We start from the raw sequence: 25,067 nt of genomic DNA, 5'->3' as shown, positions 1-25,067 counted from the left end.
ACACACACACACACACACACACACACACACACACACACACACACACACACACACACACACACACACACACACACACACACACACACACACACAGCAGCTCCCAATTGTTCATTGAGCCTATAAAATATAACGGGTGGAGCCCGATTGGAGGAGTCAGCAAAGAAATAATAAGAGAGGGAGAATAAAGGGGACGATTGGAAGAAGGTGGAAAGGTGAAGAAGATGTGAATGGGTGGGAATTGTGTGGGGGAGGAGGGGGGAGGCAGATTGTATTTGAGAGAGGCGTTTAATCCCCAGAAGCATCCTGACGGCAGCTGCTCTGTACAGATGGGGACGAAAGGATGCTGAAACACACACACACGCACACACACACACACACACACACACACACACACACACACACACACACACACACACACACACACACATGCACTGTGTCACATTGAAAAAAAAAAGAGGTACAGTCGAATGTTGGAACCCTTTTCCAACACCCTGGAGGATCATGGGAAACATAAGGCAAGGGAGCTTGGTTGTGTTCCATTATTTCTCGCTCTACAAAGGCCATTGAAGCTGTGTCATCAGCTGATTAATGAATACAGCGCTCTGTTGTTCTCCCTGTCCCATATTACGTTCAATGTCTTTCCAAGTCCAAATGTATGGATTGTCTGGGTAAATGACAGATTGTATGACCCTTTGGCTTAATGGCCCCAGGAAGGAGACCGTCGGCATTGTGACAGGAGAAAGAGCAACTTTGTCCAACACACTGTAAAACACTTTCAACTGTATTAAAAACTGGTATACAGACGGGCTCTATGAACAGACAGTTCTTCAATCAATTCAAAGGTATACCATTTTTCTTCTGGCTGTTTCATTGAGGGCGTTTTACATTAGTCTTGCACATGCTTTTTTTTTTAATCTGCTCTGCCATCAGTGTGATTGCATTTACTATTAGACTTGCGATGGCTGGTTTTCACCGTGATAGGCTACATCTAACTCGGTGGAGCTTTCATCAAGTCTCCCTTTCCACGTTTCTTCCATTCAGGTACATCTTTATTTGGAATCAGGGTTGGGAACTTATGGATCAAATATAATTTATTTTGGAGTCTCGACTTACATTAAAACTGCATTGATAGGTTTCCAAAATATACATATTGTGCACCCTCCTCTCAAAGAGTGTGAACTAAAACATGTTTCCCAAACTCTCATTTCATACGTTTCTGAGGACACATTTTGGTTGAATGTTTTTGATGTTTTTTTGTCCTGAAAAGAAAAAAAGCTAAATACTTATGAAGCCTTTAGAGGTAATCTACCACTGTCATCATCATCATGAGAAAAGGTGTGATTTTTGTTATTGCTCTTTTTAAATATCAAGGACTAAATGAATGAAAAGACATAAAAGCAAAACATTAACCTAATTCCAAACTCAATGTTTTAGACAATTGATATAAGAGGTTTGAAGTTGGAGTGGCTGCAATGTCGTTTTGAACTCTAGACCTTGACACACTGAGCTTAATCTAACATGATCAATTTAAAAAAGAAAAACTTTTGTCAAATCAGAAACTATAAACGGTCTGACTTTTCTGCGTCGACCTTACATATTTCTACAGTTTTAGCCCAGATCCCGGTTCTTAATGTTTTTGGCGCCGTTACCTTGTTAATCTATCATCGCTTGTTCCATTTAAAGGTGGGGGATTTATTGTCTGCTGAGATGTGGAGGTGAGGTCACGGCCTATCAGAGTGGCGTGGTCAGCGACAATGGCCATTGTTCCTGGGACCAACCGGACGTGTCTGCAGGGGACTTCCTGCTGCAGATAGTGTACCTTTGTGTGTTTGTGTGTATGTGTGTGTGTGTGTGTGTCACACAGATGACTATGCCTTTATTTTCTTAGGTGATGTCACCTCTGTCTGTCTCGCTCATAAATCAGTGTTTTGTTCCCCAAAGCAAACTGTTGTGTTTGGCCGTTATCAATTTTCCTTTTATTGCTATTTAAACTTCCAAACATTGCAACACATTGTTGTTTTTTTTTTGTTTTTTTTTTTTAAGTATGTGAAATAGAATGTCACACTGAATGGACACGGCATCTAAAGGAAAAAATATCCGTACGATACCAGCTCCCGATGACAGAAATCACTAGTCTGTGGTATCCATTTGGTGAGTTGCAGGTCATAAATAGCTTACAACTTATTTTGAAATCTTTTTTTTTTTTTTTTTTTAAATTAGCAGTTTTCAAAGTTAAATTTAAAATCCAATCCATTTATAATCCAAGTCATGTTAGTGTTAACTCTCTTCTCAGTCCAACAAAAAAATAAAAAACAGGACAAACAAAAAGGTGCTTACACTGATGAATGCAGTTTGCTCCAGCAGTGTTTGAAAAACTGAGTGGTTATTGACTTGAATTTGGTGTTTTTGGTCTTTGTGCCTCTGACCTCTTGCTTGTTTGACACCAGATATGAATCCTTCTATCTTAAACCCAAATTTTTTACATTTTCCTTTCAGAAAGGTTTTGTGGCGAGAATGGCAACGGCCGAAATGCTCGAAACGACGCAGTTTTCCTGTTGGGCCACTAGTAGTTGCTGTTGTTTGCACGGAGATTGAAGCACTATAAACACTAACAATGGCGAGTACACAAACATCTGTATGAACATACGACAAATCGTATTGCCACTATGGGGGATTCTCAACTCTAAAATTGTTCAGTCCCAGGAGAATACGGACCGGCAGTCATGACACCCTGGAGGCTGCTATAGTTGTTATTGTCCATCTACATGTGCAGAACTATTTTCTACAGCGTACATTAGCAACGTTTAAGAGAGTTATGTTATCCTCCGTCTACACGGAGACAGAGTCTGAGCATTTTCGAAAAGTTCCACCTTGGGATCCCTTTTCAGAACGTTGCATTTTCAGGAGCTCTGAGCAGAGTTGTGTAAACAAACACCCAAAATGCAACGAAACTGTTCCTGATCACTTCCAAAACCTAAAGCCATGTTTAGAAACTCTCAAACTATCAATGTATTGTGGCTGCTTCGTTCTGAATCGACATTTTGAAAACGGCTTCCAGAGTGCAATGTTTCCAACACTATGTTTGCAAAATCCTGCCGTCCAAACATGAAACTTTTCAGAAACAAATAAAAAGCCAAAATGGCGCCATTTCCAGTCGATCGTTGTGGCGTAAAAACAAAACGGCCACAGGGCTCAGTCCCGGTCTCTTTCATCTGTTCAAGTCACTTTCAGAATATCAGAGAAAGATGTCACTTTGCTGGGAAAAATTCTTTTTTTTTAAATAAAAAAAAAAAAACTGCTTGTACTGGAGAAAATTACCACTTAACCGCCACAATATCCCCGTGTTTGAGATGTGCTGCCCCAACAATGGAGCCTTCCGCACCCTCTTCTTTCTCAGTGTCTCCCACTGTAAAAATATAGGCACAATCAATTTTGATAATGCAAGGGAGCAGCGGTATCCGGTGGAAAAATAACCATCTTGATTATTCCTTCTCATGGAGAAATTTATTTTTTGTCCCCCGACTGTGTACTTTTGTTGCCTTTGCAAGGTAATGGTGACAATTTTCTCTTTTCAGTCACAGTCGAGGCCTCTTTCTCTTACTCACTTGAGAAATGCGAAACAGTTTTTTTTTTTTTTTTTTTCCCCCCTCTCTCTCTTTCGGTCTTTTGCCGCGATGCTGAAAGCCTTTTGACCTACAAAGTAGGGTTTTGTTGACAGATTGATGCTTTCACACAGTGACATTAGCTGAATCGCCGGTGTTCAGAGGCCCGCGGTGCCACTCTGGAACAAATGCCCTGGAATTTTCCCAAATAATCCCCCTGTGTGCCTGCCTGTGTGTGGTACGACGCTGGTCTCCGGGGAAAATGGAAAGCATCTATCTATATAACTGTCTGTTTGTCAGTCGGCGAGGGTGCCTTTTACTAATAGTTGCCTTTATCAAAAGGAATTGGGGGGGGTACAGAGGTGCAGTAACCTTTGATGTGAATGAGCTGGAGAGGGGCAGGGGCAAGATATGGGAATATTGTGATGACAGCAGCGGTATTAACACTTGGTGACTGCTGCAACATGGTATTATACAAGCAAAAATATCTAAGTTTGCCCAATATCCACACACAAGATATCGTTCATTCATATACAGGGATGGAAAATATAGTTATTACAGTGATTATAAAGGTTGTTTTTTTTTATCCTGTAAACATACACCATCTCCACCAAGTTACAGATGAGTCATTTTGCATAATACGTAACATGTTTTTTAATTTATTTTTTTGTGTGTGTGTGTGCTTTCAAATCAAAATGAAGGGCTCCTCATCTGTGGCATGCAGCAACTTGATGAGTCATTAGTTCAAAATGTTGGAGGACGGACTCGTTTACAAAGTGAAACCGGCTCCTTTGAAACCCGCATCGAAAAGAACGACGAAGAAAAAAAAAAGGTTTCGGGGAAAAGAAACAGATTTTCTTCGTTATGCCAAGCAAACTGCAGGTTTGTCCGTGATGGACTGGCCGCAGGATACTATTGGTTACATTGCGAAATGTTTTACTACACATACTGTATATCTGTTGTACTTGCTTCAGACCACTAAATAATTTCAATGTCTGCCCACATTGAGTTGAGTTTGCTTCAGCATGAATAACGTGTCCAAATCAGACAAGAGATGACAGAGGAGTAGGCTGATTGACTTGGTTTGCATAAAAAGAAAGTATCAAAACAATCAAGTCATTCAGGATACCACATTTTAACCGAGAGCATTCTTTCCTAACCCTGACCAAGTCGCGTGGGCGGCTAAAACCCTCTGAAGCCTTGCGATTCGAGTTTAAACCAAAGTTTGCCCAAATCATGTCAGAACAATAATGATGTGATGACAGTGAAAGTCCTGTGCACCAGTTACTAGTAGAAACGTACACACGAGTCCCAAAAACATTCAGCATATTCACTTTGCTGATGACATATTTCCAAGGTTGCTTTACCCATATAGGATAACCTCCATTTGCTGTATGTGGCAACGACTCTGAAGGGATCAGATGTAGGTCAACTAAACCTTTAATCAAAAGATGACCCCTGAAAGAGATCAGACACAACACATAATCACTGAATGTGGAAACTGCGATGACAATGTGTTGTTAAATAGATGCCAGTGAGAGAGGAAAAAAAACGAATGGAGGTTTGCCTTCAGCTTTTGACTGAGGCCAGGGCAGGCTGAGTAATGTTGTCTTTGCACACACATACAAGGTATTGTCAAGCCTCGCTAGCACTGGGTCACAGCTGAGGGGAGTTCAGAGGGTCCAAGACCTTCACTGCCAACCCCCCTTACCCAAACACACGCATGCACGCACACACACACACACATACAGACAGACTGCCTTGTCAAAGAAGCCTTTGTGCACTGTTAGTTTTTTTTTTTTTAGGGGAAATACTCTTTATTCCTCTGTGGGGAATATAAAGCAGTGATCACCTAATCACACAAACTGAGAAACCCAGTCAACCCCCACCACACACACACACACACACACACACACACACACACACACACACACACACACACACACACACACACACACACACACACCCATAAATACAGAAATATACGTGTTCATTCACATGAAGAAGCACTACATACACACATGCTAGAGTATAAATGATCACACACTTTTGAAACCTAGGACAAAATGTATGGAGCATACAAACACATACACACACACATACATCCATGAACACACACACACACATGCACACCTACACACAAACAATGAGCCGTTTATGTCCCTTTCTGCACCCCACATTCATACTTGGCAGGCGGGAGACGGCTCTGTTGTTTCAGTGACCTGGGGAAGGAGTTATGTGGTCTTGATTTATACATCAGGAAACACACCTATTTGTCTGCCTCACTCACTCATGCATACACACTTTATTGTTTGTGTAAGGTCGTTCTTTTTCTTAATAAGCAGCCAAACTTGATAGTGGGATGACTTATAATTGTATCTAGAAAACTGGTAAATAAATAAGTAATTTTTTTTTCTTATTCTGAGAGAAAAGAGAGAGATTAAGAGGCTAAGAGGAGCACCGACTCAGACCCCTTCAGCTGCCTCAGGGCTGAGTGTAATATTGATGATGGCTGCGAGACACACATGGTGTGGCAAATGCATATACAGTGGGTCCAAGATGCCGTCCAAATGGGAAACGGAGGCAGCACTATATGATTATAGAATCCTTACAGAAGTGTGTGCGTGTGCACGTGCGTGTGTGTGTGCGCATGTGCATGTGCATGTGTGTTTTACCCGTTGAGTGCTGTGTGCTCTCCCTTGGGATCACACTGCACCGCAGCTGAGAGTAAATGGCAATTACTGTGTTTAACTGTTTTATCTGCGCTCAGAGGCAAACCATACATCCCATATTCCACAGAACATCATTAAAACACACTTAAAACACACACACACACACACACACACACACACACTCACACACACACCGAGGGCCACGCACTCACTCACCGTCGCGTCTGGTGGGTTATTCATGCCTGTCACATCGTCATTTGCTCAACCGGGATGGAGTGATCCAAATACCAGCAGACATATTTCAATACTCTGCCGAAGCAAATTATGATATCTGATTAGCAAATGATGGAAAAGGGCGTCACACTCAGACACACAGCGGTGTGTGTGTGTGTGTGTGTGTGTGTGTGTGTGTGTGTGTGTGTGTGTGGTACCCAGAGTTCATTTGTAAATCCATGACTTACAGCTGATTGATGCCGGTGGTTTACTCAAACGGTTCGTCTGTACAGGTAAAGAGAAAGCCTGTATGGGACAATGGAAGTTATGTGGAAATGTTCAACGGCAGTGAACTTTTTTAATGTGAATTTTCATGTAGTTTATGCTTCAGATGGCAACAAAACTGATTCATATGTAGTTGTTGACACTTAATCAGTGAGAAGTGAGTTTTTGTAAGATTTGCTTACATTTTAAAAATGTAAGCATGTCAGGTTTCCTTTTTTCTGGGTAACATACTTATGATTTCATATAATCTGACATGCTTCTTACATACTTAAAAACATAGCTGAGACTGCACTATGCAGGTTTAACAAGAAAGACGTGTCCTATTGTGGTACTTTGTTAGCATAACAACATATTTATAAACTCAACTTGTTTCTCCTAAAAAGATTAGTTCATTACAGCAAAGGTATTTTATGGACAACTCGTCATTCCATGACACGTTCACAACTATGATCAATTTAGACACATCGATTAAAAAATTTTTTTGGGGGGGGGGCTGTGAAGGAAAACCTAAACACAGAGGGAGAACATGGACTCAAGCAGGGGATGGTCTCGCTGTGAGGGGCAAGGGCTTACCACTCCACTCCACCACAAAGCCTCATAAAGCTGCAGATTTTGTCAACATTTTGGCCAAACTCTGTATGTGAAAGCGAAGAAACAAAAGGGATTATTCATTAAAAAAAAAAAAAAAAGAGGTAGAGAAGAAAAACTGTGATTTCTTCTTTAACTAATCCTGTAAATTTCACAGTGCATCTCTAAATAATCATCAGTGTGCAGTTAAAGCATTGTCGTGCAATATTCCTTTGAAAAATGAGCCATCAAAGTAAACCACTTTAACAAATTGGGTTGTTTAATCAATGAAAAAGAGGTTTTATGCCCATCTGTAGTCGAGTGTACTTATAACTGCACTGTCAGTGACTTTATGTGAGGAAATATATGTATGAGTGTGGGATTTTATTATTGTGTATGCCTCAACACTGTTTACATTTAAACTTCTTATAGTAAAGCAGCTCAAATCTGAATTTTGCGGGGAAAAGAGACAGACAGGAAAAACAGAGGAGAGAGAGAGAGAGAGAAAGGTACCGGCTCTCCACCTTAATATGAGTTGGCATTTGACAGGGATGTGTCAGACTTGTGTGAGTAATGAGAGAGAATGACTGTGACTGTGTGTGCGTGTGTGTGTGTGTGTGTGTGTGTGTGTGTGTGTGTGTGTGTGTGTGTGTGTGTGTGTGTGTGTGTGTGTGTGTGTGTGTGTGTGTGTGTGTGTGTGTGTGTGAGGGAGGGAGGGAAGGAGGGAGAAAGAAAAAAGGGGGCGCACAACCAGATTCAGAGAGAGACAGAAGCTCACTCTTAGCTGCTGTGCTGGTATGTGCTGTTGCTACACAACTACACACACACACACACACACACACACACACACACACACACACACACACACACACACACACACACACACACACACACACACACACACACACACACACACACACACACACACACACACACACACACACACAGTTGTTCATTGGCCAGTTGGCGGCCATGGTTGTTGGGCTGGCACACCAAGGTGGTCAGCATGAAATGGGTGGCACTGCATATGTGTGTGTGTGTGTGTGTGTGTGTGTGTGTGTGTGTGTGTGTGTGTGTGTGTGTGTGTGTGTGTAGGAGCCTGTGTGCGGATGCATGTGTGTTTTTTGTGGATGTGTGTGTTTGTATGTGACTCACTCCCACCTGCAGGGGAGACCGAGCAGTGCCAGCCGCCAGGCCCGGAGAACATTACTCACCATCAGGAGCGACGTCTGCATTTGATACACGCACACAAACACACACCCATACACAAATATTCAACGCGCCACTGTAGATTAAGTAGGTGTCCTGAATTCACAGAGAAAATGTACCCACCTGTGAGAAAAGTACACACTTCACCCACAGTGACTGAGCGAAGGAACGCAAAGTGAGACTTTACAAATAAATGGCTGTCACTTCGATTTCAAGACACATTTTAGTGATGAGGAATGAATTATCTTATTAAAAGTCATTTGTTTGATCAGTTTTATGACATATGGACTTCCTGATTTGTGGTGAACTTCAATTTGTATATTAAAATGATTGGTTTTAATTTGCAATCAGATAACAAGATAGAGGAAATTAACTCCACAAATAAAAAGATGCCCCAACTTGGATTTATTTCTACATGTCTTATACTTTTGCAATGTAATTCCATCACTTCAGCACCGATATTCTTTTTCTCATACTTTGTTCTCTATGAAAGTAAAAATCATTTCAATTCATACACATTTATTTAATTGAGATCAAGGATGTGGAAAAAGTCATGGCCAGGAATGGCAGGAAACACACAGCTTCAACAATACCCAAATAACAGTAATCACAGCAAATTGTATTATAGTGAATATGAAAATAAGAATAAAAAGAGAATAGCCCACTATTCGATTAATTAAAACCTCTAAAACCATCTGTCTTTTTTTATTCTAAACCTGATGCCGGAGGAAACTAAAATGCCGTTTTGCCAAAATCCGTACGGACTTTGACGCAAAGCAGATAAAATTTGACTTCAGTTTATTTCTTAACAATCGGAAGAAAAGCAAAGCCAAAAAAAGAATATACCATAAGTCAAAGAAGACTATCCAAAGTGGTGGGTAAGAGACTAATTATGAAACGTACAGCCAGGCCAACAAATGTAACCAACGTTCCCATCTTTTTTCTCACCTTACATCATGTAAAATATACACTCCCTAAAAGACAGAATAAACAACCAAATTCCCAAAACTTAAGACTTAAAACATTTTAAAACATTTTTTTTTCCCCAATCACGAGAAAAACCAACATCTCAAGATTGTGTGAAAAAAGATCTCGCAGGGTAAAAGTGATTCCGTTTTAAAATACAATATAGTTAGAAAGTCGTAGAAACATGAAATGAAGTTAGTCTGGCACACAAAGTGCAAACCAGAAGAAGAAGAAGAAGAAAAAAAAAAACTAATCAACATTCGGTGTGACCACCCTGAATAAGAAAATGGCACCAATTCTCTTGACTAGTTTTTCAAGGTATTTAGCACGTAAGTTTGTTCCAAGCATCTTGGAGAACAAGTCACAGTTCCTGAATTCCTCTGCGGTGCCAGTTCTGTGTCTTGGGTGTGTTTGACGTGCTGCAGAGTGAATTTTGGGAGCCATCACATGGCTTTTTTTTTTTCTTCTTCTTCTTGTAAATCCACAATATCGTACGTGGTGGATCTTCTACACGTTTCTATACATCCCTGGTGAGATAATACGTCCTGTGTGAATTTAAAATCTTTTGATTTAGATTCATTATTTACCGCCACGGGGAACTTTGCATATATTAGGCGCAATGGGCTGGGAGCCTCGGTGTTGACCTGTTTCGGGATTTGAACCTCCAACCTCTCGGCCGCCACAGTGCTTTTGTCTACATCAATTACCAATGAAATGAATACCCAAATGCAATTTGAAGTTCCAGGGTGACAGTGGAGCATCTCCATTATAACACTGGTATGAAATAAAACCGTTTTTTTTTTTTAAGCACAAAGCAAATCAGGCTTCTGGTGGCGAAGCTGTGTGAGTGACACTGATCTCTCTGTGTGCGTCTGTGCCTGATCTTCATCCATCCATCTACCCATCCATCCATTTACTCTAAGCTCTTAAGCAGTGCTGCTGTTAAAAAGTCCCCCTAAAACTCTAAGCCAAGAGCGATAACATGAGCGGCAGGAGGATAACGCTGATGTAATGTCAGGCGCACACAACTGACACCCAGTGTTACCCTCGTGTTAACAAAACCCATCATGGTCTGTCTGTCTGTCCGTCTGAAGGCGCACTAATCTGCTCTTAATCACAAGCTCTTATTTACAAAAAAAAAAAAAAAAAAAAAAGCTTTTTTTTTTTTTTATTAATGCAGCAGAGAAAGGGGGGGAGAGGAGGGTGAGGGAGCATCGGAGGAGGATGATGGTGATAGTGGTGATGGCGATGATGATTTTGTGATTAAATGATGCCATCGTAGTGTTCATGGATTAAGATGGGCATGGAAATAGATTAGTTCTGCAGTGGTTTTTCATCATGATTGGCAGGCCTCCAAAATCTCACTCCCTCTCCCTCTTTGCTCCCTCTGTGCCTCTCCCTCTGTGAGCCCGAGCTGCTGCGAGGCGGCACTGTTTGTGGGCAGAGAGCACCACCAGCTGGTGGAGGGAGACGCCACAAGGTCCTTTCTGTTTCCCCCTCACATCGCTTCACTTTTGAGAGCAAGATTTTACAGTTTATGAAGGAAATTTGTTTTTTTAAAAACACGAAAAAGGACGGTTGAAGTGAAGAACTGCAGCCATGTGTCCTATTGAAGACACCTCTGGATTAGAGCAAGTGATGCTTGATGTCATCGTGTCACGTAAACAGAGTTGAGATATAACAGAGCAGGCGTATCAGACAAAATTTCATCTCGAGCGGGCTGGACCAGTAAAATAGTGCCATAATTACCGTTAAATTTAAACTTCAACGTTTTTCTATGTTGTGGCGCAGAGTGTACGTGATGAAAATGTCAATATTTTAAGAAATTACCAGTGAAAATTACAACAATCTCAACATAAAGCCAATTACAATGAAACCTTCAGGTGCAAAATACAGTGAAATGTCTCAAAAGAAACCTCACACAGTTGATGGATTGTGCATGTTTTTACAGACTCCCCCATAACCGATTGTTATGGTTCACAAACTATCGAAATGCTCGCAAAAGTGTACATAAAATGCTCTGTAAACAATTAAAAAAAGACTATAGAAGAAAAATGTTTAAGAGTGAATTGTGCTTTTTTGCGGAGTTTCATTAAAACATCTCCTGTCGAAGGATTTTGTATGTTCTCTTAACTTTGCTGCAACAATTTGCAACATTCTGCAAACAATCTCGAAAAGTGTTTCTCATTCATGTTTACGACAAACAGGCTCCGGACGCTCTGCTGGAAATCTTTTGTTGTGTTGCAAACTGCTTGCGTAATTCCAAGGGTTGAATGTTGGCTTTGGGGACTTAAATTAGTGGTTTTCAGCCTTTATTTATTTATTTTTTTTCTTTGAGCCCCCCTCATATTAGCTCTAAGAAAGGCTGCAGACCCCCGCTCTGATCTCTTATTTGGCGAAAAAAAAACAAAAAAAAAACAGTGAAGTCAAACGCTGGCGGACACATCATCCACTCTCCATCTTATAGCTGCTTATCCAATTTATAATTGCTGGAGGCCTGGAGCTAACCAGCTGACATTGGGCTGAAACGGAGATACACCCTGGACCGGTCGCAATTCCATCGCACACACCGTCCACCATACAAAAATCGGTTGCCTTAGTCTCTGGTGACCCCCTCCCATGAGGGTCCCACACCTCAGCATGAAAGTCAACGGAGTGAACATACAGTAATTGTATTAGACGTTCTGGACAGGAAGAATAACCATTCTGTTTGGCTCCGAGCATCCATTGCTCCTCTTTTTTGCATCCTCATTAGGATGCTGAGAGAAATACAGAAGAGAAACAAATGCGCACAATTATTCTACTCACACACACACACACACACGCGCGCAAACTTTGATTCTAATTGGGTGACCCAAAGCCACTGATATCATCTGCTGTGGTGTGAGACCACAATCTCACCCAGAGCGAGCAACCGGCGGCGCCGCCGCGCCACCCGGTCCGAGGAGAAGACTGGGGGAGCGGGAGGAAAGGTTAAAGAAAAGACAAATAGAAGGCAAACTGGCCAAAAGGAAGAGGGAAGGAGGCGAGGAGCAGGAGCACAACAACAACAACGACGACAAAAACACAAAGTGGCGCCGCGTTCATTAATTAGAATTTCAAATTGGACAAACTCAAGATGACAGCGTTGCGCTTGTCAAATCAGATCATGCCCCGGCGGGGTGAGAGAGAGAGAGAGAGAGAGAGAGAGAGAGAGAGAGAGAGAGAGAGAGAGAGAGAGAGAGGCACACTGCTAAGAGCCAAACACCACTCTTAGGAGCTGAATGGGTGCCATCTATCTCTCCCTCTCTCTCTCTCTCTCTTGCTCTCTCTCTCTCTCTCTCTCTCCATTTCCTCTGATGATGCCGACCGCTTCCCCTCGATCCCCGCGTGAATGTCACGGCTGCCTTAACGAGAAGTGACAATTAAAACATCATCGCCGTCTCCAGGCTGAATGGGAGCGGCCTGCTGGGGTCCCCAGTCTCCGTCAGGGAGGGGAAACGGAAGGAAGGAGAGAAAGAGACAGAGGATAAAGGAAAAGGAGACGCTGGAGGGGAAAGCACTACGAGCTGCACAGAGATACTTTGGCAAAATGTCTGAACTCTCAATGCCAATAAAGCTCAATGAATCAAGCGGAAAAGATTGATATATGTTTGAATGCACGAGCTTTTGGTTCGCGCTGGAAGAACTTTAAGTCATAACGTTTTGGCCGTGAAGCTGCCAATGATGCAAGATCGACAGCAACAAAGACGGGATGATATTTTCATTCTCACTATTAAACCCTAAAAAAATCTCTCTGGCAAACATATCTGCTGTAAACACTTGCTTTCAGGGGAGCCAAAGATCCTATACTTCCATACACATCTGAACACTGTCGCACTCAAAACTTCCGAGTGGGAATGTGGGAAATCCCTGGATAAGCGTTGAGGGAATGAGAAAATGTGGGAGGTGGTCACTTTCCCAATCCAAGAGGTAGTTTCTGATTACAGCCGACATGCAGCCTGTGTTTAAACAATTTAACTAATATATGTCCTCTCCTATTTCAATTACATTCCCACAAAGCTACACGCTGTATAAGATAGGACTTTGAGAAGATAATTGGTGAATAATAATTACTAATGTAATTGAGGAGGAAGCATTATAAGGAAAGAGAATCTACTCTGGAGTGTAAGAGGCTGAGAAACATGCTGGGGCAATTCCACCGGTGGCCTAGATTAGGGGGGCTGGATGGTGTTTGGCATTTTGAAGTCTGTGTGTGTGTGTGTGTGTGTGTGTGTGTGTGTGTGTGTGTGTGTGTGTGTGTGTGTGTGTGTGTGTGTGTGTGTGTGTGTGTACACGCATTGCACACTCACAAGGCCCTACACCAGCTGTGCCACTGCACACAAGGAAGGAGCGGCTGCCAAAATGAGCTGTCTTCGCAAGGAGCCAAAAATCATCCAGCACACCACTGGGCATCCCCTCACACACACATGCGTGTGTACACACACACACACACACACACACACACACACACACACACAATTCTAGTTAATGAGGCTTGAATTGAGTGAGTTGTGGACACGACTGACCTCCTGAGTTTTCATTTTTAAACCAGCACCGTGAATTACGTTGAGTGTGTGCATGTGCATGTGTGTGCGTGTGTGTGTGTGTGTGTGTGTGCGCGCGCACATGCACAAACTGCCAAGTGCTCTCCAGTTTGATGGCTTTATGGCTTTCTCTTATGACTCCATTATGCTGATGGCTTTGGTACTGTTCCAGGTTTTATGTGCGTGTGGGTACGTGTGTGTATGTGTGTGTGTGTGTGTGTGTGTGTGTGTGTGTGTGTGTGTGTGTGTGTGTGTGTGTGTGTGTGTGTGTGTGTGTGTGTACGTGTGTGTGTGTATATTTGATGATAGGAAAACACTTGCACTCCTCAGCATCATTAAGGATTGTGGGAGCATCTTTGCTGTGACTCCTGAGAGGATTCTGGGCTTCCTCGTCCAAACGTCCACTTGACTGGCGCTCGCTATATCAGCTACAGAAGTGAATATCCTGCACCAGGACTCAGTCTGACCAGTTGAATTTGAATAAATCTGCTTAGTGATCACTGGTGTGAAACTTCAAATGAAATAGTATGTTTTACTCAAGTTTGAATTACTGATCGCTTCATTTATGAAGGGTAAAACACTCATTTATTTCATTCACATGTATACTTTTCCACTTCTCTGAAAATCAGAAGAACCAATTACGTATCATCTGTATATTTATTTATGGTCCAGACACAGTAAAAGTATGTAGGATACACTCATTACCAATCGACACAAACAAACGGGCCTTTCCTTCATTTCCTTTACAAGATGTGAACTAGCCAATAAAAAACAGATTGCTCTCGTCTCTCCTGGTTCATGTCCTCTCTCAAGGTCTTCTCCCATAGTTACTTCTGATTTGTCTATTTGGTGACTTTAAATTGTCTGTAATAGATGCATAGATTAAACAATAAAATGAATACATATCAAGCCCATTAGGAGAAGAACAATCTATAAGTCGAACAAAACACCGAAGCAATCATCCAACAAATGGTGGAAAAGGAGACGATTGAATGATTTAAAGTGGTCATCTACTATGATTCCTGACATATTTCCAATTGAACAGCTTTTAAGATAAACGAGATCTGCACTGCTGCGGAGGAGTGTCAGAAACTGACAGGTGCAGGAAACTTCTCGGCGAAAACAAGACGCGTTCAAAGGTTGACATTGCCGCCACAGCGCCTACAACCAAACATGAGTGATAGCGTCAAGAAAATGTGTCACGGGATGCATTTTAAATTGAGATTTATTTTATTTTTTATCATTTGTTTAGTCAAAACTACAGTTTTTCGAAAACTTTTGGGTAATTGAAAAGACAGAAATTGGTCCTTTTGCATGTTTTCGCTGAAAGATTTTCTAAAATTTAACTTTCAACAAATTCTTCCGCTTAGTTTAAAGAGCATTTTTACCCTCAGTCTTTACATTCATGCACCTTAATTATTCAAATGAATCAATGAATACATCCAAGTTTGATTACAGAGTAATAACGGCTTCAAACACTTCACCTAGGGAAAAACGAACGTTAATATCGATATTCAAAATGTTTGCACTGCGCTCTTAATCTTAAACTGACGACAGTCTTTGCTGACCTTGAAGGTCAGAGTGAACACCAAGACGTCTGAACACAAACCGGCTCCATTATGTTTCACTCAATCGCTCCTGCTCTGCAGAGACGAAACGTTTGGAACAGATGAGAGGAAACATGAGGAAAGTGCAGAGGGGAGATTTGTGTGGCCTTCTTAAATGTGCACTTTCTTTGTGTCGACTGAAGCATCCGAACAAATGAAACTTTTCTCATTTAATAGAATAAAAAAAAGATGAATAATGCGGTGGGACCCCGAACAGAACGGTGTAATAACTATGGAAGGTTACGGAAAATGAAAATTACAGCACTGCTCTCACGTGATGTTTTCATAGTGTAAGGTAGATGAGAGGTCTACTGAAAACACAAACTCTGTGTATTTTAAACTCTCTAATTGCACTATATCTCTTTTTTTGTCAGGGAGCAATGATTTATTGAAACTTTGTCACATCGTCAAGGTCATTAGAGTGTTTCTGGTTTTTTTACAAACACGTGTCTTCATGTCAAAATAACTCAAGTCACAGTGCCTCGATGTATAGGAAACAGGATAAAGTATAATAATAATAATAATAATAACTCTCCAAAACAGACCAATAACTAGTTATGACATCCTTGTTCTTTTTTTTTTAAACGGGTATTTATATTCTCATGTAAATAAGTAACAGTTGTTTCATAAAATCTCATATTGAAAGAGTACTAATATGCACGAGTATGTATATTTCTACTGATCACAAAAAACTAACACACATAGAAGATATTCATGCTGCTTTTGTACCATATTTTACCAAGCTGGCCTCGCGATCATACTATGCGTCGTAGATAAAGAAACAAAATGAGCAGCATCTCTAAATTCCACCCAGTCCGTAAAACTTTCGGTCTCTTCATGAATACGTTGGCTCTTCAGAATTAGGATAGTGTAGTACTCTGTGAAGTACTGCTCCCTCTGAATTCTTTAAGATATCTCAGCTTCATCGGAATTCCTTCCATCTCCTCTCTGGAATTTCTTCAACAATCAGAACATATATTTATAAATTCCCTTTGTCAAAATTGAGATACTTGTCTTTTTGAAATATGAAAAAGACATTCAGATGTCTCAGATTCGTTCAATACGCACTTAAAACCTTCTTCATAATAGATTCCAGAAGTCACATAGAAATTCTTTATTACTCTCTCCTCCTGCGGAAGACCAAGTAACACTGGCTTCTTTCCTGTAAAGTTATTGTGTAATGTTGCATGAGCTATCACTAGTTTTATTAACGACTTTGTGTTGATTTAGGTTTGAAATGAGGAGCCAAGATTCAAACTAGTGCACGGAATCTCCTGATGTGTCTTTGGCTGTCGCGCGGAGCCGATTCTTTTCTACCTGCACAAACATACAACAGCCAGTCCGGGGGTCCTTCTTCCCTGCTTACACCAGGTAAGTCCAGTTGCTGGATGTGCGGCCGTGCTGCAGGAGAACAGAGGGAGTCAGAAGTTAACATGGGAGTCCTTGTGAGGCCGCCCGTACAAAATGTTTCCCCTCAACCAAGAACTAAACTTTTGCTTCTGCTTAATTGCGAGCAAAACACAAATCAGAGAGCGAATGCAAATATCCGTGAGCAAATCTGCAAACTCAGCCACCAACAGAACGCAACACAACAGAGGGGAAGAAACTATAATAATAATAATAATAAAAAAAAAAGAAGAAAAAAATCAAAACAAAATGTTCCCCAATCCGTGACAGCCGTGGAGACAAATCCAATTATTTGCGTCTCATGTTGCAAATTTGTTCTAATGGTCGAAGTGAGAAAGTAAATAAACGTCTGCGGAGGGGAAACAAAAGAATGTGATTTCTAATTAACTTGAAAGAGGAACAGCAGGGCGACTTAGCAAACCCATCTTTCATCTGCTGCCTCAGACCACTCGTTTGTTTGTTGCACAATGTTGTCTTCAAGAAGGGGCGGGAGGGGGAGTGTGTGCGTGTGTGTGTGTGTGTGTGTGTGTGTGTGTGTGTGTGTGTGTGTGTGTGTGTGTGTGTGTGTGTGTGTGTGTGTGTGTGTGTGTGTGTGTGTGTGTGTGTGTGTGTGTGTGTGTGTGTGGACTAACACTGCACTGCGTTCCTCCAAATGAAATGTCAACAGATTTAGCAGCGCTGCAGAAGGAGCGAAGCATTTTCCAGCGTTTTGTCGATTTTATTGTTCATTAAGCTTTTCTTCCTCCCCAGCTCCCCCGCTCCAAATCTTCCTCCTCCTCCTCCTCCTCCTCATCTTCTTCCACTTGTTCAAGGCTTCATTTGCAGCATCTTGGCTTTGAAGATCACAAAAGGCTGAAGCAATAATTGGGTTTGTGCAATTACAACAAGCTTAATGAGAGAATTCAGGAGTTTGTCTTGCCTCTATCTCTAACTCTCCACGCTCCACCAATAAGCCACCAACTACTTCCTCCCTCTCTTTCTCTCTCTCTCTTTAATGCTGATGCCGCTGACTCTCTCACGCGCCGTCGAAGGAGGACGTTATCGCATTATAAAGATGTGGGCAAAGCATTCATAGCACATATCGAGACTCCTTTCAAGGCCCGTGTGATGGAGAGGGGAGATATGACAATCGCCTGACCGCGCGCAAACGCGCACAAAAGACAAACAAACAGAAAAAGATCACGGAAAGTGAAGAAAAGACGAGAAAAACAAAGCAAGAGAAAAGACCCGCCCCAACAGATAAGCCACAAAAATTAATCAAAAGTGTCTGGAGGACATTTAGGAGGTCAAGAAGGCAAAGACACAATCTGCTCATATAACTCTTTATCTGTACCGGCTTTATCCAAGTTGGATTAAATGAACGCTGGGTGTGTCGCATGTATACACACTTTTGTAACGAGGAAGAAAAGTGGAGAAGTAACCGATATTAGGCCCAGGTAGCACAAGGAAACCCCCAAGAGAAAAGCCAAAGTGAGGTTCTTACGATGAAGCATTGCAGAGGCTCTGTCAGATAATGAGAAAGGATTCATCTTCTCATAGAAAACTTCACAAATATGAAACATTTCTCAACATGAAATTGCTGGAAACCTGAGGATACAGTGGCCTACATTATAATCACACAATTAAAGAGCCCAGAAAGGAATAAAACAAATCATGTACGTCCGCATTAATAACGCTTTCCAACCATTTGTTAAAACACACACCACTAAATCCTGGTGAAGATTGGCCTGCGAAGGACAAAATAAAATCTTTAAAAGTTGCTTTTGTTGTCAGATTTTAAACCACTTTTAGTCTAATAAGGATCACGTCCATTTAAGGCATTTCCAGCACAAGTGAGAAAATAAGGAATGCGTTCGAGCTCGTGCTCCTGCTAATAGGCTCATTGCACAGCACAATAACGGAACGCCGGCAATACATAACACGGCCATTAGCACAAATCAGGCCTCCAGCAAGAAACATTATGAATCTGTTTAAACCTGCAGTGCTAAGTAGATTGTAAATGTGATACATTCTCAGGCTATATCATCCAGTTCTTCATTACCTAATGAGATACTAACACTTTGCATGTACAGTACTTACAGGAGAAATGCAGACGGTGGGGGTGTGGTTAATAAGAATCAGTGAAGATGTGATTAAAAAGTAACATATAATTTCATCTAATGGAGAAAACAACCACTTGTTCTCGTTGGGTCTTAACTTTCATCAGTGTTATTTATAGTTGAGTGACACTTTATTTACTTCTGTTCTTGCACACATAATTGTTGCTTGCCATTGTTGTCAGCATCGTGCGTGCGTGCGTGCAACAAACCTGTATATCTGCAAGTTCCTTTGCAAGCCGTGAAGTAATCTGTTGATCCTGACAGGGGACGTGCAACTTCTAGGACACACAATTTCAAGTATTTATTCAACAATCACAAAGGATTAAGCATTTAGTATCATCCATAACGGCCCTAATAAAAGATCCGAAATCAGGCCATCAAACTAATACCACAACAGAAAGTTGTAGACAATGTGCAATTTGTCTTACTTCCCAGTTTCAACTTCCTGCGAGCCAAACTCTGACCTACAAATGTTTTAAAGCTGGACTCACGCACAAGTAAACAATAGGTATACCGCCTGCTCTACCGTTACAGAAATGCTCCCGAACTTTGCCTTTTCCATAGACTGAAGGGAATTATAACAACAATTATTTAACTTAAAAAATGATTTAATACTTTTGAACTAGTCATTTCAAACTGATCTTTCATTATTTTATTTTCATCCTCCTCCTCCTCCTCCTCCTCCTCCTCCTCCTCCTCCTCCTCACCTCTCCTTGGTAGAAAATGTGTCCTACGGGGCAGATCACGACGGCAGTGCCAGACCCAAACATCTCTTTGACTCGCTGCTGTTTCAAAGCCGAGCACAGCTGGGCCATGGTGAGGTAGCGCTCAGACACAATAAACTCATTCTGGAAATACAGCAGCATTTTTGTATTTTATTAAATTTTTTTAAGCCTCTGTTCATGGAAAGTCTGAATCATTAGCATCAAACATAATTATGTCATCGAGCTGTTTTGACTTAATTTGAATATATTACACAGTTTGACATTGTTCTTTGAAATCAATATGTGCATTTCTTACCCATTCTCTTGTTAGATCCAAGATGCTTTGTCGTGTCACACCCGGGAGAATGAGTCCATCGAGAGGTGGAGTTGCAAGCTCCTCTTCTAGTGACAAAGAGAAAATGATCACTTTCAGGTCACTACAATGACATGAATATAATAAAAGTGAGTAAAATCAGAAAGAAATGGACGGTTATGGTGAAGGTGTAATGAAGCTGGGATGCCAGTAGAGGTCAGATTTGACGTGCGGTGAAATTCCCAAACCTCCATTCTCATTGATCCAGTGGAGGAAAAGGTTCATGGTTCCTGCTTCAGTGATCTGTTGGTCGTCTCCATACAGCCACAGAACCTGCTGGCAGCCATAATCCACCGCTTCATACTGGGCGAACAGGGAACATCCGTAATTCCTGCAGAAACACAAAGCAAATACTGGTTTGACTTTTGTATTAGTGGCTATCAGTGGTTTGATTGGTTAAAGAGAGAGAAAAGAAACGTTTCAATCTTCTATGATCGGATCAAAACAAACTTTGCTTATTGGTTTATTACATGTGGTGTCTGTCCACATACCCTCCCATCTTGCAGTCTCCAGTTCCTCCTTTCCAAGCCCGTGTGTACTTGGGATCGGCCCACAGGGACACAGCTTCTGCCTTGGTGTCAAAGTAGGAACCAGCGTGACACAAGATCACATAGAGCAAGGCACGAGCCGGCTTCTTCACGCCCAGCGACGGCTTTTAGAGCAGAAAATAAAAAATAAACTTTCCAACTCCACTTTTAAGATTACAGCGCTTCAAAATCGTCCTCACCTCGGTGCTGATGAAGGTTGGTCTGACGTACAGACTGCGGGAGTTTGAGTGAGGGACCCAGTCCTGCTCGATCTCCACCAGCCTCCTGATGCACTCCAGTAGCTCTGACTGATCGAAGGCCTGGATGGACACGGCAAAACACAGAAAAAGGATATCGCCTGTCCTCTCATGGTCACATTGATTCACTCAGTCTCATCTTACAGGCAGGCAGGCTCTCTGTGCGGAGTTCGCCAAGCGCTTCATGTTGAGCGTCGGTCTGAAGAGGCGCAGTCGCTCGTCGTCGCCACGGTACACCTTCAAACCTTCAAACAGCTGAGGAGACGAGAGACAGAAGAGGTTATACTCGCTTTCTCAAATCATGAAACATTTGATTTAAACAACATTTTCTATATTCAGGATTCAGTTTTGCCTTAAAGTTTTCAGAGGATAAAATGAGTGGAAGAGAAAATTACATGAACATCAAGAGCCAGGAATTGCGGTTCGAAACTACAACATCATGTCTTTTTTTTTTTAATGGAAAGCTGTGGGATGTGACTAAACAAACACACAACGAGATGAAGCGGACAAGGCGGCAGTCTGTACCTGAATGCCGTAGTGTAGCGATGAGCAGGCCGGGTGCAGCGACAGGTTTCCAAAGGGCCGGATGAGCGGAGCCTCCCAGCCGCCGGTCAGACCCCACTCCACAGTCAGCATGTGGTCGGTGAAGACACCGCCGAAGTCAACCACAGCCGGTTTGGACTTCGGAGCAGAGGAGAGCTGGACCATGAGGTCTGCTGCCTGGTTAAAAAAAACACACGTGGAGACCCCACTTTTGCTTTACCGCGCGACTACAATCACATTTTCACAATTTAAAAGCAGCGATCATAATATTGGGTTTGGTTATGAAGGTTCTCGATCCTGGAATAAACAATAGTTTAATGGCTGAAGTTATGTCCTTATATCTACTCTGTGAGAACTTTGTCAGCGGCTATGCAACTTTATTTAAAAATCAGACAACTTCATTAATTTGGGCCTGTAGGTTTTTGTCTCAGCTTAAAAGCATTCACTCATCAAGCAAAGTATGGCGACAGAGGTAGAAACACGACAGGAGGTGGAGATCAACATGCTCAAGGATGCATTTAAAAAAGGTCTGGATCGCATAGAAGAGCACATATAGAGAATGGCAGCTTAAGGCCAAACATTAGGTATTTTGGAACGGTGCTGCACAATATAAAGAAAAGATGTATCACTCTTGCTTTATATTTTTACTCCGCAAAAGCATTACCCAGTCACAGCTGTTGTAAATTAAAGGCAAAAGAAAGAGAGCAGTATTGTTTGGAACAAATCAACACCATATTTATTCTATCATATTGCAAACATTTTTCATTGCCGTTAATATTCTTTACTTTGGAGAAAATGCAGAAATTTAAATTTCAATATCTTTCAGCTGAAGTAAAAGATGTGCAGTGGAAGTTACATTTTAAATCAGATTTTGTTGTGTCCTCTCTGTGAAATTGCACTGTAACAGAGGTGCATTATGTTCATCTGTCCTACATTTGTAGGAATTGTTCGTGTTTTGCCCTCTGTCCTTGTTCGTTTATTCCACACAATGTTTATTGTCACGTTTGCATTTCAATGACACCGATGATGATCACTTGCTCTGAGATCTAATAATGAAAATATGTGGAACTGAGGTGTCAAAACAAACAGAAAAGGGGGGAAGTATTGATAAATTACATTAATATTACATCAATTACGTTAAACACATTTTCCCCCCATACTAATGTTTGGCCGGCAGGGGGCGGTATAACACCGGGCAGAGATAAAGTTTGTTCAAAAATCTCTGATAAAACTGAAAAAATAAAACTTAACAAATAGGATCATGACATTAACAGATGAACTTTAAATTATAAAGTAAATCTAAATTTTATACATTATACTCGTCTGCATTGCAGCCGTTATTCTGAACACGCTGCTCAAAGGTCAAAGGTCACACAGAACTGAACACCGTGAAGCCTTGAAGTCTTTTATATTCTCTAAAATGCTTCGTTGCGGCGACACAACTACACCGTGTGAGATTTAGCAAGAAGTGTGTGAAAAAAGAAACAGGTGGGTCCTTCACTATTACTCTTATAATCCTTCTTTTTAAAGAGACACCTCTTGTTGGCAAGCAGGCAGTTACTGTGAATTGGCCAGGATTAGACGAGACTCGGATTAGACTGTCCCTTTATCTTCTAGCTCCTGGTGCTGAAGGTTGCTTGCGCCATAATCCCAGATTACAGTATTGGGAATCGGTGCTTTTCAACTGTACAGCACTGCATGGTAATGGTTTTTGGATAGCTAAAATATGTAAATATTACTTTTTGGTTTTGTCAAGTGAATAATTTTTTTTATTGATATTGTTTTTTGAGGGAGAAAGAAAAACAAGAATGTTATACCTCCAAAAAACTGGTATTTTTTGGAATAGTGACAATGTGCTGATTCCTTACAATAATCCTTCTACGCTCAGTTTACATTCGTGTTTTTTTGGAAATGAGAGGCTATAAATATGTCGGAGTGATGCTAAAATGTGACAACAAAGATTCAAGTTGAAATGTTGGCTCAAATATCCAAAGCAAAGCCAGCACTCGTCTGAGTAACTGTGTGCGTCTGTGTGCGTCTGCACATGTCCGTCCTAATCCCCGGCTGAGCCTACTATCTACTGTTCAGGTGTTCGGGGTCAGAAAACAAGCAAAGCTGCAGGTGCCTGGCGTGAGCAGGGAAAGTGGATTCGGCTCAACAGGCTGCAGAGGAGCAAGAGGAGCAAGAGGAGCACGAGTGGACATCATAATCCCGATTCCTTCGAAAATGACACGCGCATGGGCAGATTTCTGTTTGAGATGAAATTCAGAGCTGAAGCAAGTTTCTAAGGAAATGCTGACAAGTGGACTTTTTCAAGAGCTGGAACTTACGTGGGATTAGTTTAACAGACTCTCGGTCCTCCGGGCCTTTCAGCGCTGCTTTTGGCAACATGAGGACAAGCGGCGGTGCAGGAATATCATCTATATGGAGCTACAGGAGGCATTTTTGAGTGTCGAGATGCCAAGGAAACACCAAGATGCTGCATCTGGAGCCACTACTGAGGGTAGGTGATTAAAGGCACGCAGACAGCTGTTTGACACACAATTCATTCTACCATCTAAAGGGAAAGAACACATTATTTCTAAATCTGGTTAATTACCTTAAAGCTTGAAATAGTGGTGTCAGTCATCGGGAGAGTGGACAGGTAGGTTCTTCCTTTGAACTGAACCTAGAGCAATCTAAAACATGCAATACATTTAAATATGCTCCTTTTTATGTCCTTTAATACAAACTTAGAAATACACACATATTCCTCAAATTCATGTCATAAAGTGTCATCTACAGTGTTGGCTATCTAAGAGAAAAGAAAATTTGTAGAGTTCATGGGTTTATTTCATGATATAAAAGAGTATTCACGAGAAAGAACAAGTACAACTATCTTTACAGAGTTTCAGTGATCAGCCAATTGCAAACGATGTTCTGAATTGCAGGTGTTAACAGAAATACACATTACAACAATTCGCCGCACATGGCTTTAATGGCTTCAGAATAGCCACGACTCTTGAGTGTACGAGTACAACACAGTACCTGAAGTGCAGGAGAGATGTCTGATCCGAGGTGGCTGTGATGGAAATGACAGGTGCGCAAAGTTCTTCCCACTAAACCGCTTAAAGTTCCCCCGGATTGAGAAACCACATTGTGTCGCACTGACACCAAAGATCAAATAACAATGCAAATCCATAATAATCATTAAAAAAAACAACAAACACTTGTGCTTCTGGTAAGTTATTTTAGTCTAATGATGTTTTACTTCCTTTTTTTTTTTAATATTTATTTCTATTTTACGCGATAAGGAAGTTAGCCCAAACGCTTTAGGGGCGTCTTCATGAACAAGTTGCGCATCAAGCTGTGACAGAAAACTTAAATTTGTCCCACGTTACCCTGTGAAATATAGTGTTGTGTCGCCTTAAAACCGCACGGAGGGGATGCTGACTCATTTTTAGAATCCAAAACACCCACTCACTTTTTTTT

The 25,067-nt window shown here is 41.5% G+C and overlaps 1 protein-coding gene across 1 annotated transcript; it reads right to left on the bottom strand.

Annotated features, from left to right (window-relative positions):
- Nucleotides 1–16,057: 16,057 nt before the first annotated feature.
- Nucleotides 16,058–24,672, bottom strand: bcat1 (branched chain amino-acid transaminase 1, cytosolic). Its single transcript, XM_080492485.1, has 11 exons — nt 24,624–24,672; nt 24,196–24,274; nt 21,579–21,773; nt 21,198–21,308; nt 20,997–21,116; nt 20,761–20,921; nt 20,458–20,600; nt 20,213–20,298; nt 19,900–20,040; nt 19,402–19,470; nt 16,058–17,087 (listed from the first exon to the last, which is right to left on the bottom strand). Exons 2-11 carry the CDS (start codon nt 24,223–24,225, stop codon nt 17,049–17,051), a joined length of 1,095 nt encoding a protein of 364 aa, XP_080348611.1. The 5' UTR covers nt 24,226–24,274; nt 24,624–24,672; the 3' UTR covers nt 16,058–17,048.
- Nucleotides 24,673–25,067: the final 395 nt, after the last annotated feature.

This window comes from Lipophrys pholis (genome assembly GCF_963383615.2).
Source record: "Lipophrys pholis genome assembly, chromosome: 22".
Lineage (NCBI taxonomy): Eukaryota > Metazoa > Chordata > Actinopteri > Blenniiformes > Blenniidae > Lipophrys > Lipophrys pholis.
Note: the sequence above shows the minus strand (reverse complement) of the source record. Positions and strands in the feature narration are given on the sequence as shown.

Excerpts from the sequence above, each read along its gene's own strand:
- bcat1 (XM_080492485.1), bottom strand. The coding sequence starts at position 24,225 with ATGACTGACACCACTATTTCAAGCTTTAAG. Across the intron at positions 21,774-24,195 it reads CCACTATTTCAAGCTTTAAG|GCAGCAGACCTCATGGTCCA; the intron begins GTAATTAACCAG and ends TTTTTTAACCAG. Across the intron at positions 17,088-19,401 it reads AGGAACTTGCAGATATACAG|CACGGCCGCACATCCAGCAA; the intron begins GTTTGTTGCACG and ends GTTCTCCTGCAG.